Source organism: Eptatretus burgeri, chromosome 15, assembly GCF_056783735.1.
Source record: "Eptatretus burgeri isolate ZD-2024b chromosome 15, Ebu_testis_v1, whole genome shotgun sequence".
NCBI classification, from domain to species: domain Eukaryota; kingdom Metazoa; phylum Chordata; class Myxini; order Myxiniformes; family Myxinidae; genus Eptatretus; species Eptatretus burgeri.
The window spans coordinates 35,458,676-35,473,629 of NC_140975.1; the positions used below are offsets into that span (position 1 = coordinate 35,458,676).

The 14,954-nt window shown below is 58.0% G+C and overlaps 1 protein-coding gene across 5 annotated transcripts in view; it reads left to right on the forward strand.

Moving 5' to 3' along the window:
- Positions 1-14,954, forward strand: part of LOC147011920 (splicing factor 1-like) — a 104,198-nt gene that overhangs the window by 31,133 nt on the left and 58,111 nt on the right. For all 5 annotated transcript variants that reach the window (XM_085857527.1, XM_085857528.1, XM_085857525.1 and 2 more), the window contains one exon: positions 12,104-12,256. In XM_085857527.1, the coding sequence (XP_085713653.1) occupies positions 12,104-12,256 (153 nt within the window). The remainder of the gene's footprint in view (positions 1-12,103; positions 12,257-14,954) is intronic.

Sequence of the window (14,954 nt, forward strand, 5' to 3'; positions counted from 1 at the left end):
CGCTCTCGCTCTCGCTCTTGCTCTCTCTCGCTCGTTCATAAGGACGGGATCTTTATGATGATAATAAAAACTGATGTTTATCCTGTAAAATTTGCCATGACCTCCGATTCAAAAGTGGCTAAAGTAGCTGATTCATATATTCAGGGATGCAGTTCGATCCCAGAAAAAGTGTCTACCCTTCCTCGCTGTCTCCGTCGCAGTCGCAGTCTCCGTCGCAGTCGCAGTCTCCGTCGCAGTCGCAGTCTCCGTCGCAGTCGCAGTCTCCGTCGCAGTCGCAGTCTCCGTCGCAGTCGCAGTCGCAGTCTCCGTCGCAGTCGCAGTCTCCGTCGCAGTCGCAGTCTCCGTCGCAGTCTCCGTCGCAGTCTCCGTCGCAGTCTCCGTCGCAGTCTCCGTCGCAGTCTCCGTCGCAGTCTCCGTCGCAGTCTCCGTCGCAGTCTCCGTCGCAGTCGCAGTCTCCGTCGCAGTCTCCGTCGCAGTCTCCGTCGCAGTCTCCGTCGCAGTCTCCGTCGCAGTCTCCGTCGCAGTCTCCGTCGCAGTCTCCGTCGCAGTCTCCGTCGCTGTCTCCGTCGCTGTCTCCGTCGCTGTCTCCGTCGCAGTCGCTGTCTCCGTCGCAGTCGCTGTCTCCGTCGCAGTCGCTGTCTCCGTCGCAGTCGCTGTCTCCGTCGCAGTCGCTGTCTCCGTCGCAGTCGCTGTCTCCGTCGCAGTCGCTGTCGCAGTCGCTGTCTCCGTCGCAGTCGCTGTCTCCGTCGCAGTCGCTGTCTCCGTCGCAGTCGCTGTCTCCGTCGCAGTCGCTGTCTCCGTCGCAGTCGCTGTCTCCGTCGCAGTCGCTGTCTCCGTCGCAGTCGCTGTCTCCGTCGCAGTCTCCGTCGCAGTCTCCGTCGCTGTCTCCGTCGCAGTCGCTGTCTCCGTCGCAGTCGCTGTCTCCGTCGCAGTCGCTGTCTCCGTCGCAGTCGCTGTCTCCGTCGCAGTCGCTGTCTCCGTCGCAGTCGCTGTCGCAGTCGCTGTCTCCGTCGCAGTCGCTGTCTCCGTCGCAGTCGCAGTCGCAGTCGCTGTCTCCGTCGCAGTCGCTGTCTCCGTCGCAGTCGCTGTCTCCGTCGCAGTCGCTGTCTCCGTCGCAGTCGCTGTCTCCGTCGCAGTCGCTGTCTCCGTCGCAGTCGCTGGTCGCAGTCGCCGTCTCCGTCGCAGTCGCAGTCTCCGTCGCAGTCGCTCTCTCCGTCGCAGTCGCTGTCTCCGTCGCAGTCGCTGTCTCCGTCGCAGTCGCTGTCTCCGTCGCAGTCGCTGTCTCCGTCGCAGTCGCTGTCTCCGTCGCAGTCGCTGTCTCCGTCGCAGTCGCTGTCTCCGTCGCAGTCGCTGTCTCCGTCGCAGTCGCAGTCGCTGTCTCCGTCGCAGTCGCTGTCTCCGTCGCAGTCGCAGTCGCTGTCTCCGTCGCAGTCGCTGTCTCCGTCGCAGTCGCTGTCTCCGTCGCAGTCGCTGTCTCCGTCGCAGTCGCAGTCGCTGTCTCCGTCGCAGTCGCTGTCTCCGTCGCAGTCGCTGTCTCCGTCGCAGTCTCCGTCGCAGTCTCCGTCGCAGTCTCCGTCGCTGTCTCCGTCGCTGTCTCCGTCGCTGTCTCCGTCGCTGTCTCCGTCGCTGTCTCCGTCGCTGTCTCCGTCGCTGTCTCCGTCGCAGTCTCCGTCGCAGTCGCTGTCTCCGTCGCAGTCGCTGTCTCCGTCGCAGTCGCTGTCTCCGTCGCAGTCGCTGTCTCCGTCGCAGTCGCTGTCTCCGTCGCAGTCGCTGTCTCCGTCGCAGTCGCTGTCTCCGTCGCAGTCGCTGTCTCCGTCGCAGTCGCTGTCTCCGTCGCAGTCGCTGTCTCCGTCGCAGTCGCTGTCTCCGTCGCAGTCGCTGTCTCCGTCGCAGTCGCTGTCTCCGTCGCAGTCGCTGTCTCCGTCGCAGTCGCTGTCGCAGTCGCTGTCTCCGTCGCAGTCGCTGTCGCAGTCGCTGTCGCAGTCGCTGTCTCCGTCGCAGTCGCTGTCTCCGTCGCAGTCGCTGTCTCCGTCGCAGTCGCTGTCTCCGTCGCAGTCGCTGTCTCCGTCGCAGTCGCTGTCTCCGTCGCAGTCGCTGTCTCCGTCGCAGTCGCTGTCTCCGTCGCAGTCGCTGTCTCCGTCGCAGTCGCTGTCTCCGTCGCAGTCGCTGTCTCCGTCGCAGTCGCTGTCTCCGTCGCAGTCTCCGTCGCAGTCGCTGTCTCCGTCGCAGTCGCTGTCTCCGTCGCAGTCGCTGTCTCCGTCGCAGTCGCTGTCTCCGTCGCAGTCGCTGTCTCCGTCGCAGTCGCTGTCTCCGTCGCAGTCGCTGTCTCCGTCGCAGTCGCTGTCTCCGTCGCAGTCGCTGTCTCCGTCGCAGTCGCAGTCGCTGTCGCAGTCGCAGTCGCTGTCTCCGTCGCAGTCGCTGTCTCCGTCGCAGTCGCTGTCTCCGTCGCAGTCGCTGTCTCCGTCGCAGTCGCTGTCTCCGTCGCAGTCGCTGTCTCCGTCGCAGTCGCTGTCTCCGTCGCAGTCGCTGTCTCCGTCGCAGTCGCTGTCTCCGTCGCAGTCGCTGTCTCCGTCGCAGTCGCTGTCTCCGTCGCAGTCGCTGTCTCCGTCGCAGTCGCTGTCTCCGTCGCAGTCGCTGTCTCCGTCGCAGTCGCTGTCTCCGTCGCAGTCGCAGTCTCCGTCGCAGTCGCAGTCGCTGTCTCCGTCGCAGTCGCTGTCTCCGTCGCAGTCGCTGTCTCCGTCGCAGTCGCAGTCGCTGTCTCCGTCGCAGTCGCAGTCGCTGTCTCCGTCGCAGTCGCAGTCGCTGTCTCCGTCGCAGTCGCTGTCTCCGTCGCAGTCGCTGTCTCCGTCGCAGTCGCAGTCGCAGTCGCTGTCTCCGTCGCAGTCGCTGTCTCCGTCGCAGTCGCTGTCTCCGTCGCAGTCGCTGTCTCCGTCGCAGTCGCAGTCGCTGTCTCCGTCGCAGTCGCAGTCGCTGTCGCAGTCGCTGTCTCCGTCGCAGTCTCCGTCGCAGTCGCTGTCTCCGTCGCAGTCGCTGTCTCCGTCGCAGTCGCTGTCTCCGTCGCAGTCGCTGTCTCCGTCGCAGTCGCTGTCTCCGTCGCAGTCGCAGTCGCTGTCTCCGTCGCAGTCGCAGTCGCTGTCTCCGTCGCAGTCGCTGTCGCAGTCGCTGTCTCGTCTCCGTCGCAGTCGCTGTCTCGTCGCAGTCGCTGTCTCCGTCTCCGTCGCAGTCGCTATCGCCGTCTCCGTCGCAGTCGCTGTCGCTGTCTCCGTCGCAGTCGCTGTCTCCGTCGCAGTCGCTGTCTCCGTCGCAGTCGCTGTCTCCGTCGCAGTCGCTGTCTCCGTCGCAGTCGCTGTCTCCGTCGCAGTCGCAGTCGCTGTCTCCGTCGCAGTCGCTGTCTCCGTCGCAGTCGCTGTCTCCGTCGCAGTCGCTGTCTCCGTCGCAGTCGCTGTCTCCGTCGCAGTCGCTGTCTCCGTCGCAGTCGCTGTCTCCGTCGCAGTCGCTGTCTCCGTCGCAGTCGCTGTCTCCGTCTCCGTCGCTGTCTCCGTCGCTGTCTCCGTCGCTGTCTCCGTCGCTGTCTCCGTCGCTGTCTCCGTCGCAGTCGCTGTCTCCGTCGCAGTCGCTGTCTCCGTCGCAGTCGCTGTCTCCGTCGCAGTCGCTGTCTCCGTCGCAGTCGCTGTCTCCGTCGCAGTCGCTGTCTCCGTCGCAGTCGCTGTCTCCGTCGCAGTCGCTGTCTCCGTCGCAGTCGCTGTCTCCGTCGCAGTCGCTGTCTCCGTCGCAGTCGCTGTCTCCGTCGCAGTCGCAGTCGCTGTCGCAGTCGCTGTCTCCGTCGCAGTCGCTGTCTCCGTCGCAGTCGCTGTCTCCGTCGCAGTCGCTGTCTCCGTCGCAGTCGCTGTCTCCGTCGCAGTCGCTGTCTCCGTCGCAGTCGCTGTCTCCGTCGCAGTCGCTGTCTCCGTCGCAGTCGCTGTCTCCGTCGCAGTCGCTGTCTCCGTCGCAGTCGCTGTCTCCGTCGCAGTCGCTGTCTCCGTCGCAGTCGCAGTCGCTGTCGCAGTCGCTGTCTCCGTCGCAGTCTCCGTCGCAGTCTCCGTCGCAGTCTCCGTCGCAGTCTCCGTCGCAGTCGCTGTCGCAGTCGCTGTCTCCGTCGCAGTCGCTGTCTCCGTCGCAGTCGCTGTCTCCGTCGCAGTCGCTGTCTCCGTCGCAGTCGCTGTCTCCGTCGCAGTCGCTGTCTCCGTCGCAGTCGCTGTCTCCGTCGCAGTCGCTGTCTCCGTCGCAGTCGCTGTCGCAGTCGCAGTCGCTGTCTCCGTCGCAGTCGCTGTCTCCGTCGCTGTCTCCGTCGCAGTCGCTGTCTCCGTCGCAGTCGCTGTCTCCGTCGCAGTCGCTGTCTCCGTCGCAGTCGCTGTCTCCGTCGCAGTCGCTGTCTCCGTCGCAGTCGCTGTCTCCGTCGCAGTCGCTGTCTCCGTCGCAGTCGCTGTCTCCGTCGCAGTCGCAGTCGCTGTCTCCGTCGCAGTCGCTGTCTCCGTCGCAGTCGCTGTCTCCGTCGCAGTCGCTGTCTCCGTCGCAGTCGCTGTCTCCGTCGCAGTCGCTGTCTCCGTCGCAGTCGCAGTCGCTGTCTCCGTCGCAGTCGCTGTCTCCGTCGCAGTCGCTGTCTCCGTCGCAGTCGCTGTCTCCGTCGCAGTCGCTGTCTCCGTCGCAGTCGCTGTCTCCGTCGCAGTCGCTGTCTCCGTCGCAGTCGCTGTCTCCGTCGCAGTCGCAGTCGCTGTCTCCGTCGCAGTCGCTGTCTCCGTCGCAGTCGCTGTCTCCGTCGCAGTCGCTGTCTCCGTCGCAGTCGCTGTCTCCGTCGCAGTCGCTGTCTCCGCAGTCGCTGTCTCTGCAGTCGCTGTCTCCGTCGCTGTCTCTGCAGTCGCTGTCTCCGTCGCTGTCTCTGCAGTCGCTGTCTCCGTCGCAGTCGCTGTCTCCGTCGCAGTCGCTGTCTCCGTCGCAGTCGCTGTCTCCGTCGCAGTCGCTGTCTCCGTCGCAGTCGCTGTCTCCGTCGCAGTCGCTGTCTCCGTCGCAGTCGCTGTCTCCGTCGCAGTCGCTGTCTCCGTCGCAGTCGCTGTCTCCGTCGCAGTCGCTGTCTCCGTCGCAGTCGCTGTCTCCGTCGCAGTCGCTGTCTCCGTCGCAGTCGCTGTCTCCGTCGCTGTCTCCGTCGCAGTCGCTGTCTCCGTCGCAGTCGCTGTCTCCGTCGCAGTCGCTGTCTCCGTCGCAGTCGCTGTCGCCGTCTCCGTCGCAGTCGCCGTCTCCGTCGCCGTCGCCGTCTCCGTCGCAGTCGCTGTCTCCGTCGCTGTCGCTGTCGCCGTCTCCGTCGCAGTCGCTGTCTCCGTCGCCGTCGCCGTCTCCGTCGCTGTCGCCGTCTCCGTCGCAGTCGCTGTCTCCGTCGCAGTCGCTGTCTCCGTCGCCGTCGCCGTCTCCGTCGCAGTCGCTGTCTCCGTCGCTGTCGCTGTCGCCGTCTCCGTCGCAGTCGCTGTCTCCGTCGCCGTCGCCGTCTCCGTCGCCGTCTCCGTCGCCGTCGCTGTCGCCGTCTCCGTCGCAGTCGCTGTCTCCGTCGCCGTCTCCGTCGCAGTCGCTGTCTCCGTCGCTGTCGCTGTCTCCGTCGCAGTCGCTGTCTCCGTCGCAGTCGCTGTCTCCGTCGCAGTCGCTGTCTCCGTCGCAGTCGCTGTCTCCGTCGCAGTCGCTGTCTCCGTCGCAGTCGCTGTCTCCGTCGCAGTCGCAGTCGCTGTCTCCGTCTCCGTCGCAGTCGCTGTCGCCGTCTCCGTCGCAGTCGCTGTCTCCGTCGCTGTCGCTGTCTCCGTCGCAGTCGCTGTCGCTGTCTCCGTCGCTGTCTCCGTCGCAGTCGCTGTCTCCGTCGCAGTCGCTGTCTCCGTCGCAGTCGCTGTCTCCGTCGCAGTCGCTGTCTCCGCAGTCGCTGTCTCCGTCGCAGTCGCTGTCTCCGTCGCAGTCGCTGTCTCCGTCGCAGTCGCTGTCTCCGTCGCAGTCGCTGTCTCCGTCGCAGTCGCTGTCTCCGTCGCAGTCGCTGTCTCCGTCGCAGTCGCTGTCTCCGTCGCAGTCGCTGTCTCCGTCGCAGTCGCTGTCTCCGTCGCAGTCGCTGTCGCTGTCTCCGTCGCAGTCGCTGTCGCTGTCGCTGTCGCTGTCTCCGTCGCAGTCGCTGTCGCTGTCTCCGCAGTCGCTGTCGCTGTCTCCGTCGCAGTCGCTGTCTCCGTCGCAGTCGCTGTCTCCGTCGCAGTCGCTGTCTCCGTCGCAGTCGCTGTCTCCGTCGCAGTCGCTGTCTCCGTCGCAGTCGCTGTCTCCGTCGCAGTCGCTGTCTCCGTCGCAGTCGCTGTCTCCGTCGCAGTCGCTGTCTCCGTCGCAGTCGCTGTCTCCGTCGCAGTCGCTGTCTCCGTCGCAGTCGCTGTCTCCGTCGCAGTCGCTGTCTCCGTCGCAGTCGCTGTCTCCGTCGCAGTCGCTGTCTCCGTCGCAGTCGCTGTCTCCGTCGCAGTCGCAGTCGCTGTCTCCGTCGCAGTCGCAGTCGCTGTCTCCGTCGCAGTCGCTGTCTCCGTCGCAGTCGCTGTCTCCGTCGCAGTCGCTGTCTCCGTCGCAGTCGCTGTCTCCGTCGCAGTCGCTGTCTCCGTCGCAGTCGCTGTCTCCGTCGCAGTCGCTGTCTCCGTCCGTCGCAGTCGCTGTCTCCGTCGCAGTCGCTGTCTCCGTCGCAGTCGCTGTCTCCGTCGCAGTCGCTGTCTCCGTCGCAGTCGCTGTCTCCGTCGCAGTCGCTGTCTCCGTCGCAGTCGCAGTCGCTGTCTCCGTCGCAGTCGCAGTCGCTGTCTCCGTCGCAGTCGCAGTCGCTGTCTCCGTCGCAGTCGCAGTCGCTGTCTCCGTCGCAGTCGCTGTCTCTGTCTCCGTCGCAGTCGCCGTCGCAGTCTCCGTCGAAGTCGCTGTCTCCGTCGCTGTCTCCGTCGCAGTCTCCGTCGAAGTCGCTGTCTCCGTCGCTGTCTCCGTCGCTGTCTCCGTCGAAGTCGCTGTCTCCGTCGCTGTCTCCGTCGCAGTCTCCGTCGAAGTCGCAGTCTCCGTCGCTGTCTCCGTCGCTGTCTCCGTCGCTGTCTCCGTCGCTGTCTCCGTCGCTGTCTCCGTCGCTGTCTCCGTCGCAGTCTCCGTCGAAGTCGCAGTCTCCGTCGCTGTCTCCGTCGCTGTCTCCGTCGCTGTCTCCGTCGCTGTCTCCGTCGCTGTCTCCGTCGCTGTCTCCGTCTCTTTCTCCGTCTCTTTCTCCGTCTCTTTCTCCGTCTCTTTCTCCGTCTCTTTCTCCGTCTCTTTCTCCGTCTCTTTCTCCGTCTCTTTCTCCGTCTCTTTCTCCGTCTCCTTCTCCGTCTCCTTCTCCGTCTCCTTCTCCGTCTCCTTCTCCGTCTCCGTCTCCGTCTCCTTCTCCGTCTCCTTCTCCGTCTCCTTCTCCGTCTCCTTCTCCGTCTCCCTCTCCGTCTCCCTCTCCGTCTCCTTCTCCCTCTCCTTCTCCCTCTCCTTCTCCCTCTCCTTCTCCCTCTCCTTCTCCTTCTCCCTCTCCTTCTCCCTCTCCTTCTCCCTCTCCCTCTCCCTCTCCCTCTCCTTCTCCCTCTCCTTCTCCCTCTCCTTCTCCCTCTCCTTCTCCCTCTCCTTCTCCCTCTCCTTCTCCCTCTCCTTCTCCCTCTCCTTCTCCCTCTCCTTCTCCCTCTCCTTCTCCCTCTCCTTCTCCCTCTCCTTCTCCCTCTCCCTCTCCCTCTCCCTCTCCCTCTCCCTCTCCCTCTCCCTCTCCTTCTCCCTCTCCCTCTCCTTCTCCTTCTCCCTCTCCTTCTCCTTCTCCCTCTCCTTCTCCCTCTCCTTCTCCCTCTCCTTCTCCCTCTCCTTCTCCTTCTCCCTCTCCTTCTCCCTCTCCTTCTCCCTCTCCCTCTCCTTCTCCCTCTCCCTCTCCCTCTCCCTCTCCCTCTCCCTCTCCCTCTCCCTCTCCCTCTCCTTCTCCCTCTCCTTCTCCCTCTCCTTCTCCCTCTCCTTCTCCCTCTCCTTCTCCCTCTCCCTCTCCTTCTCCCTCTCCTTCTCCCTCTCCTTCTCCTTCTCCCTCTCCTTCTCCCTCTCCTTCTCCCTCTCCTTCTCCCTCTCCTTCTCCCTCTCCTTCTCCCTCTCCCTCTCCCTCTCCCTCTCCCTCTCCCTCTCCCTCTCCTTCTCCCTCTCCTTCTCCCTCTCCTTCTCCTTCTCCCTCTCCTTCTCCCTCTCCTTCTCCCTCTCCTTCTCCCTCTCCTTCTCCCTCTCCTTCTCCCTCTCCTTCTCCCTCTACTTCTCCCTCTCCTTCTCCCTCTCCCTCTCCTTCTCCCTCTCCCTCTCCTTCTCCCTCTCCTTCTCCCTCTCCTTCTCCCCCTCCTTCTCCCTCTCCTTCTCCCTCTCCTTCTCCCTCTCCCTCTCCCTCTCGTTCTCCCTCTCCTTCTCCCTCTCCTTCTCCCTCTCCTTCTCCCTCTCCTTCTCCCTCTCCCTCTCCCTCTCCCTCTCCCTCTCCTTCTCCCTCTCCTTCTCCCTCTCCTTCTCCCTCTCCTTCTCCCTCTCCTTCTCCCTCTCCTTCTCCCTCTCCTTCTCCCTCTCCTTCTCCCTCTCCTTCTCCCTCTCCTTCTCCCTCTCCTTCTCCCTCTCCTTCTCCCTCTCCTTCTCCCTCTCCTTCTCCCTCCCCTTCTTCTCCCTCTCCTTCTCCTTCTTCTCCCTCTCCTTCTCCTTCTTCTCCCTCTCCTTCTCCTTCTTCTCCCTCTCCTTCTCCTTCTTCTCCCTCTCCTTCTCCTTCTTCTCCCTCTCCTTCTCTGTCTTCTCCCTCTCCTTCTCCCTCTCCTTCTCCCTCTCCCTCTCCCTCTCCCTCTCCCTCTCCTTCTCCTTCTTCTCCCTCTCCTTCTCCTTCTTCTCCCTCTCCTTCTCCTTCTTCTCCTTCTCCTTCTTCTCCCTCTCCTTCTCCTTCTTCTCCCTCTCCTTCTCCTTCTTCTCCCTCTCCTTCTCCTTCTTCTCCCTCTCCTTCTCCTTCTTCTCCCTCTCCCTCTCCCTCTCCCTCTCCCTCTCCCTCTCCCTCTCCCTCTCCTTCTCCCTCTCCTTCTCCCTCTCCTTCTCCCTCTCCTTCTCCCTCTCCTTCTCCCTCTCCTTCTCCCTCTCCTTCTCCCTCTCCCTCTCCTTCTCCTTCTCCCTCTCCTCCCTCTCCTTCTCCCTCTCCTTCTCCCTCTCCTTCTCCCTCTCCTTCTCCCTCTCCTTCTCCCTCTCCTTCTCCCTCTCCTTCTCCCTCTCCTTCTCCCTCTCCCTCTCCTTCTCCCTCTCCTTCTCCCTCTCCTTCTCCCTCTCCTTCTCCCGCTCCTTCTCCCTCTCCGTCTCCCTCTCCTTCTCCCTCTCCTTCTCCCTCTCCTTCTCCCTCTCCTTCTCCCTCTCCTTCTCCCTCTCCTTCTCCCTCTCCTTCTCCCTCACCTTCTCCCTTTCCTTCTCCCTCTCCTTCTCCCTCTCCTTCTCCCTCTCCTTCTCCCTCTCCTTCTCCCTCTCCTTCTCCCTCTCCTTCTCCCTCTCCTTCTCCCTCTCCTTCTCCCTCTCCTTCTCCCTCTCCTTCTCCCTCTCCCTCTCCCTCTCCCTCTCCCTCTCCCTCTCCCTCTCCCTCTCCCTCTCCCTCTCCTCTCCCTCTCCCTCTCCCTCTCCCTCTCCCTCTCCCTCTCCCTCTCCCTCTCCCTCTCCTTCTCCCTCTCCTTCTCCCTCTCCTTCTCCCTCTCCTTCTCCCTCTCCTTCTCCCTCTCCTTCTCCCTCTCCTTCTCCCTCTCCTTCTCCCTCTCCTTCTCCCTCTCCTTCTCCCTCTCCTTCTCCCTCTCCTTCTCCCTCTCCTTCTCCCTCTCTCCGTCTCCCTCTCCTTCTCCCTCTCCTTCTCCCTCTCCTTCTCCCTCTCCTTCTCCCTCTCCTTCTCCCTCTCCTCTCCTTCTCCCTCTCCTTCTCCCTCTCCTTCTCCCTCTCCTTCTCCCTCTCCTTCTCCCTCTCCTTCTCCCTCTCCTTCTCCCTCTCCTTCTCCCTCTCCTTCTCCCTCTCCTTCTCCCTCTCCTTCTCCCTCTCCTTCTGCCTCTTCTTCTCCCTCTCCTTCTCCCTCTCCTTCTCCCTCTCCTTCTCCCTCTCCTTCTCCCTCTCCTTCTCCCTCTCCTTCTCCCTCTCCTTCTCCCTCTCCTTCTCCCTCTCCTTCTCCCTCTCCTTCTCCCTCTCCTTCTCCCTCTCTCCGTCTCCCTCTCTCCGTCTCCGTCTCCGTCTCCGTCTCCGTCTCCCCCTCTCCGTCTCTTCTCCCCCTCCCCTCCATGTATATACTATCCATCACTTCACCGACAGTGATATTAAGGGAAGAAAGGGGAGATAGGTGGGAGAGATGGGAGAGAAAGAGGACTGAGGGGAGGGGAGAAAGAGAAGAGGCACGGAGGGAATGGGGAGGGGGGACAGCACGACAGAGGGGAGGATGGAGGGAATGGGAGAGGGAGGGGGGACAGGACGACGGAGGGGAGAGGGGAGGATGGAAGGAATGGGAGAGGAAGCTGGGAAGGGGGAAAGAGTGTGAAAAGGTGGGGGGGGGGAGAGCGACGCCTCACCAAATATTGCTATACACTGCAGGGGGGGAGGGGTGAGAGAAAGGGAGATAGCAGAGTGATTGGGGGGGGGGGGTGGGAAGAGGAAAAAAGTAAAGGAAGGTGATGGGTGGAGGTAGGGTTTGCAAAGAGAATGATAGGTTATGCTTAATGACACACACACACAAAAAAAAAAAATATTCGTGTCAAAACAGCTGTACACACGACAACTGAGTTTGTGAAGTAATCCGCTGGTAAATCTGCGAAAAACTTTGATATCCCAGTTCTCGAGAATTAGTGGGAACATGAAGCAAAAGCAATCACTGAAAACATGGAAGTACCGCTCACGTACGACCTTGAGATCCCATCGATTGTGAACATCAAAAACAAAGCATTGTGACCAGATATCATACTTGGGTACAAAAAAAAGGAGAAGGCATTCCTATTTGAGGTGGTAATACCACTATGTTGGACTAAACGATGGGCATGTTCTTGGCATGTCTCGTGTCTTCACGCTGACGCCACAATTGATCCTGGACTGCTCTGATTGGCTGTGAATTGGAGAAGAAACTCCACATAAGGACAGATAACAACGGGATGGTTCAAGAACGTCGGGAGGAGGGAAAGCCGGGTGTACATACCAACACTGGTGTGGGGGAGATTAGGTCCCTTCAAACATGTCAACACCTTTTATAATTTAAGAGAAATACACCACACTTACTCCAACATGTACTATGAAATAACAAATCTCATCTTTTATCCCCTCGACTAGATCTGACAATATATTTTTCTCCTCCAAACATTTTCACCTTAATTTGTTTTTGACAACACTGTCAATATTTTATTTATTTTTTTAATTACAATTAAATGTGCGATCAATTTGGGGACATAAGTTGGATGCATTTATTTTGGGCACAGCTTTGGTTGCTGGAGCCAACATGTAATTGAAAGGCCTGGCTACCCTAGATTCGAGCATATTGCCATTTGTGGAACACTTCTATAAACCTCTGTCTTTTACAATTAAATATTTTGCATTCTAACTACCAGCATGACCCCTCATTATATGGTGAGCTTTGCCCTAATTAAAGTAGATTATAAATTGTAAGGAAATGTATACAAGTGCAAACACTTCACAATGCTGTATTTTAGGGATGTGGGTTGTGTGCCAATGCTCAGTTGCCAACATCAACAAATGTCTGACCTTAAGTATTTCAAAACCTCCAAAATGTTCTGGGAAGATGGCAACCTAATCATAATAGCAATTGGTATCGCCAAAGTAGATATGACTAATTTTTAATCTGAGGGGAAGTTGGCATCAAATTGACGTTTTGATTTGGCCATTTCTATTTGATGAGATGTAACAAGGTAACTAATTGGCCAGTGCATTGTACTGGGAAATTGTAGGTAATGCATCAGTAAGTCCAGGGAATGCGACTACAGCAGTCAGGAACACTGGAGCAAAAGCACGTGTGTCGGCACTTTAATGTAGCACTTTGGAGCAAAAGGTAATTCTGTTCTCCAATCTGTTCCAGGTCTCCATCTCCTGAGCCAATCTACAACAGCGATGGCAAACGGTTGAACACTCGTGACTTCCGCATGCGCAAGAAGCTTGAAGACGAGCGACACAGCCTTATTCAGGAAATGCTTCGGCTTAATACGGATTACAAACCCCCAGGGGACTACAAGTGAGCGGTGTGTGTGTGTGTGTGTGTGTGTGTGTGTGTGGTGTGTGGTGTGTGGTGTGTGTGTGTGTGTGTGTGTGTGTGTGTGTGTGTGGTGTGTGGTGTGTGGTGTGTGGTGTGTGTGTGGTGTGTGTGTGGTGTGTGTGTGTGTGTGTGTGTGTGTGTGTGTGTGTGTGTGTGTGTGTGTGTGTGTGTGTGTGTGTGTGCGCGTGCGCGCAGGGGCTGGGTGTTTTGAATGTTAAGTTAAAAGTGTTGGTTCTTTACGATTGTTGCTTGTTGTGATTTTGGTATACGTTATCAAAGATTAAAAGTCTGAATGTAAGTTGAGCTGTGTTCACATCAGATTCCTTTCTTTGCAAATTTGTTGCTGCACATGTACAAGTCTGATTCCAGAACATGTGCAGGAATAAATTAACAACTGTGAGAAGATGTGGAAACTTCTTTAGATTCATTAATAATTTTGTGGCAATTAACGATGGGTTTGTATTTGATCAGCTTCATGATATCTATCCAAAATAATTCAAATTTAAAAAAGGAAAACCAAACTCACACTTCAGTTTCTTTTTTGGAATTACGAATCAATATCAATTATAAATTTCACACCAAGTTATTTGATGAACGAGATGTTTTTCCATTCTACATTGTACGAATGCCTTTTAGACAAAACATTCCAAAAATGCTCGGTTGTAGATGAAATGATTATGACGCCGAGAGGAACCACACACGGCGTTGAACTTATAAATAGATTAAAACAGCGAGTTAGATGTATGCAAACACAGGGAGTTGAAACGAGCCGATTAAAACCAGTTTTCTTTAAGTGTGTAAAAGGATTGCAATTATAATTAGTGAAATAATGTACTATATATATATATATATATATATATATATATATATATATATATATATATATATATATATATATATATATATATATATATATATATATATATATATATATATATATATTGTTACGAATCTGGAAACCATTTGCACTCAACATTCAGGTCCCAAAGTTAGTTATGCCGGTAAGTACGTGTGTAGTCGGATCCCTTTCCTTTTTGTTTAGTGGGAGGCTCGAAAACATGCGTCGTGACGTCTTTAGTTATGTTATTATATCCAACGAGCCATCGAATAAACCATCCCATCTGCATGATCCACCCCCCATCACGATCCACTACCCACCCGCTTTCTACAAGCACTCTGACTTGCCAGGGCAGGGTCTTGCAGCCCTTCCTTGCCGCTCCCACCAACGCTCCTTCCACAAACGTTTTAACTCTTGCACCAGCGCAACATGGATACTGCTACTCTTCAAGAGCGGAGCCATGTGGAGAATATTGGGTCTCCGAACAGGGGCCACGGCTCCGCCCCGGTAGGGTGCGGCTGTTGGCCAATGAGGGACGGACAGCGAGATGATTCTCGCCAAGGCCCCTCCCCGTGTGGGAGGAGATATATCTTCGAGACGCTCTGTGCAAGAGGAGGTGTGTGGACGAGAGTTTGTGTGGGTTCGAAAGAGTTTTGATGGTGGCTCGTCGAATTTTGAGGCAGTTTGTTCACGGAGCCTGAGTTAGCTCCAGTTTGTTCGCGGTGGCTGTTGCGAGGAGTTCTGGGTTGTTTTGTGAACCCGACTATTTGCCACGCGGGCCGCCACGAGCCACAAGTCCCACACGTGCGGCTGGGACCTTCGACGACCCACAGCCCATCCGAACTCTGACCCCCAGCTCGTCTCTCTCATCGGCTGGAGGGTCCAATAAAAACTCTGGGTTTTCTTTTCATTTGTGTGTGTGTTTGCGTGTGGGCCCATCTTTAAGTAGAACTGAATAAGTGTTTTTGATCCTTGTAAATATTCTCTACATATTCGCTTCAGGTCTCGCCTCTTCTGTCTTTTGATTTTATTGTAAATAAATTATTAGAAATGTTCCCAGCTCATTTCCTTCCTTTCTTTATTTGGTCCGGGTCTGAGTTCAGACGGGGTTTCATCCCCAATAATCAGTTAATCCTCGCCGGCACGGCTTTGGCAGTTTACGCTCGGCTGCAACCGAGCCGGAGTTGGTAGTCACTAGTTGGAACTCTACCACAGTTGGTAGAGTGACTCGGTTTGAGAAAGATGTACCGAAGGCGTGAATCCCCGGTAGCCAAGACTGCGTGCTTATTTGGGTATATTGGGATCTCGACAATTAACCCTACCCCTCGCGGTCGAGATATTGGCGTTTCACCGTCGATTAATCGACCTGCCGGCTTCGGAGTTATCCGGAGCGACTGCCTACAATTCCGGGGAGTCTGGTGGAGATGACGCAATTTTCCCCACCTAACCGTCGTTCTTGCCGCCGACCCCCGGCCCACAACAAATTGGTAGTCAGGAGTGGGACCATGAACCCCACGCCTCCACAAGAAATTTACAGGGTTCGAATCCACGACAAATTGGTAGTCAGGAGTGCGGTTCGAACTCCATGCCTCCAGAGAAATTTACGGGATTCGGACCAGAGGTGTGCTTGACAACCTCCCCCATCCCTCCAAATTAAGAGCAGTTAAATTTTGTTTAATTCTCAGTACGGACCATGGCGGACCAAGACGAGCTGGTACAGGTGGGTTCGGAATTAACGTTAAAGGAACCCATGGCTCAGGATGACACCTTACAGGAAGACCCTCCCTTGCAATTAAACCCAGAGGTAACATTGGGGGCGGCGGCAGTGCATGAGTACCC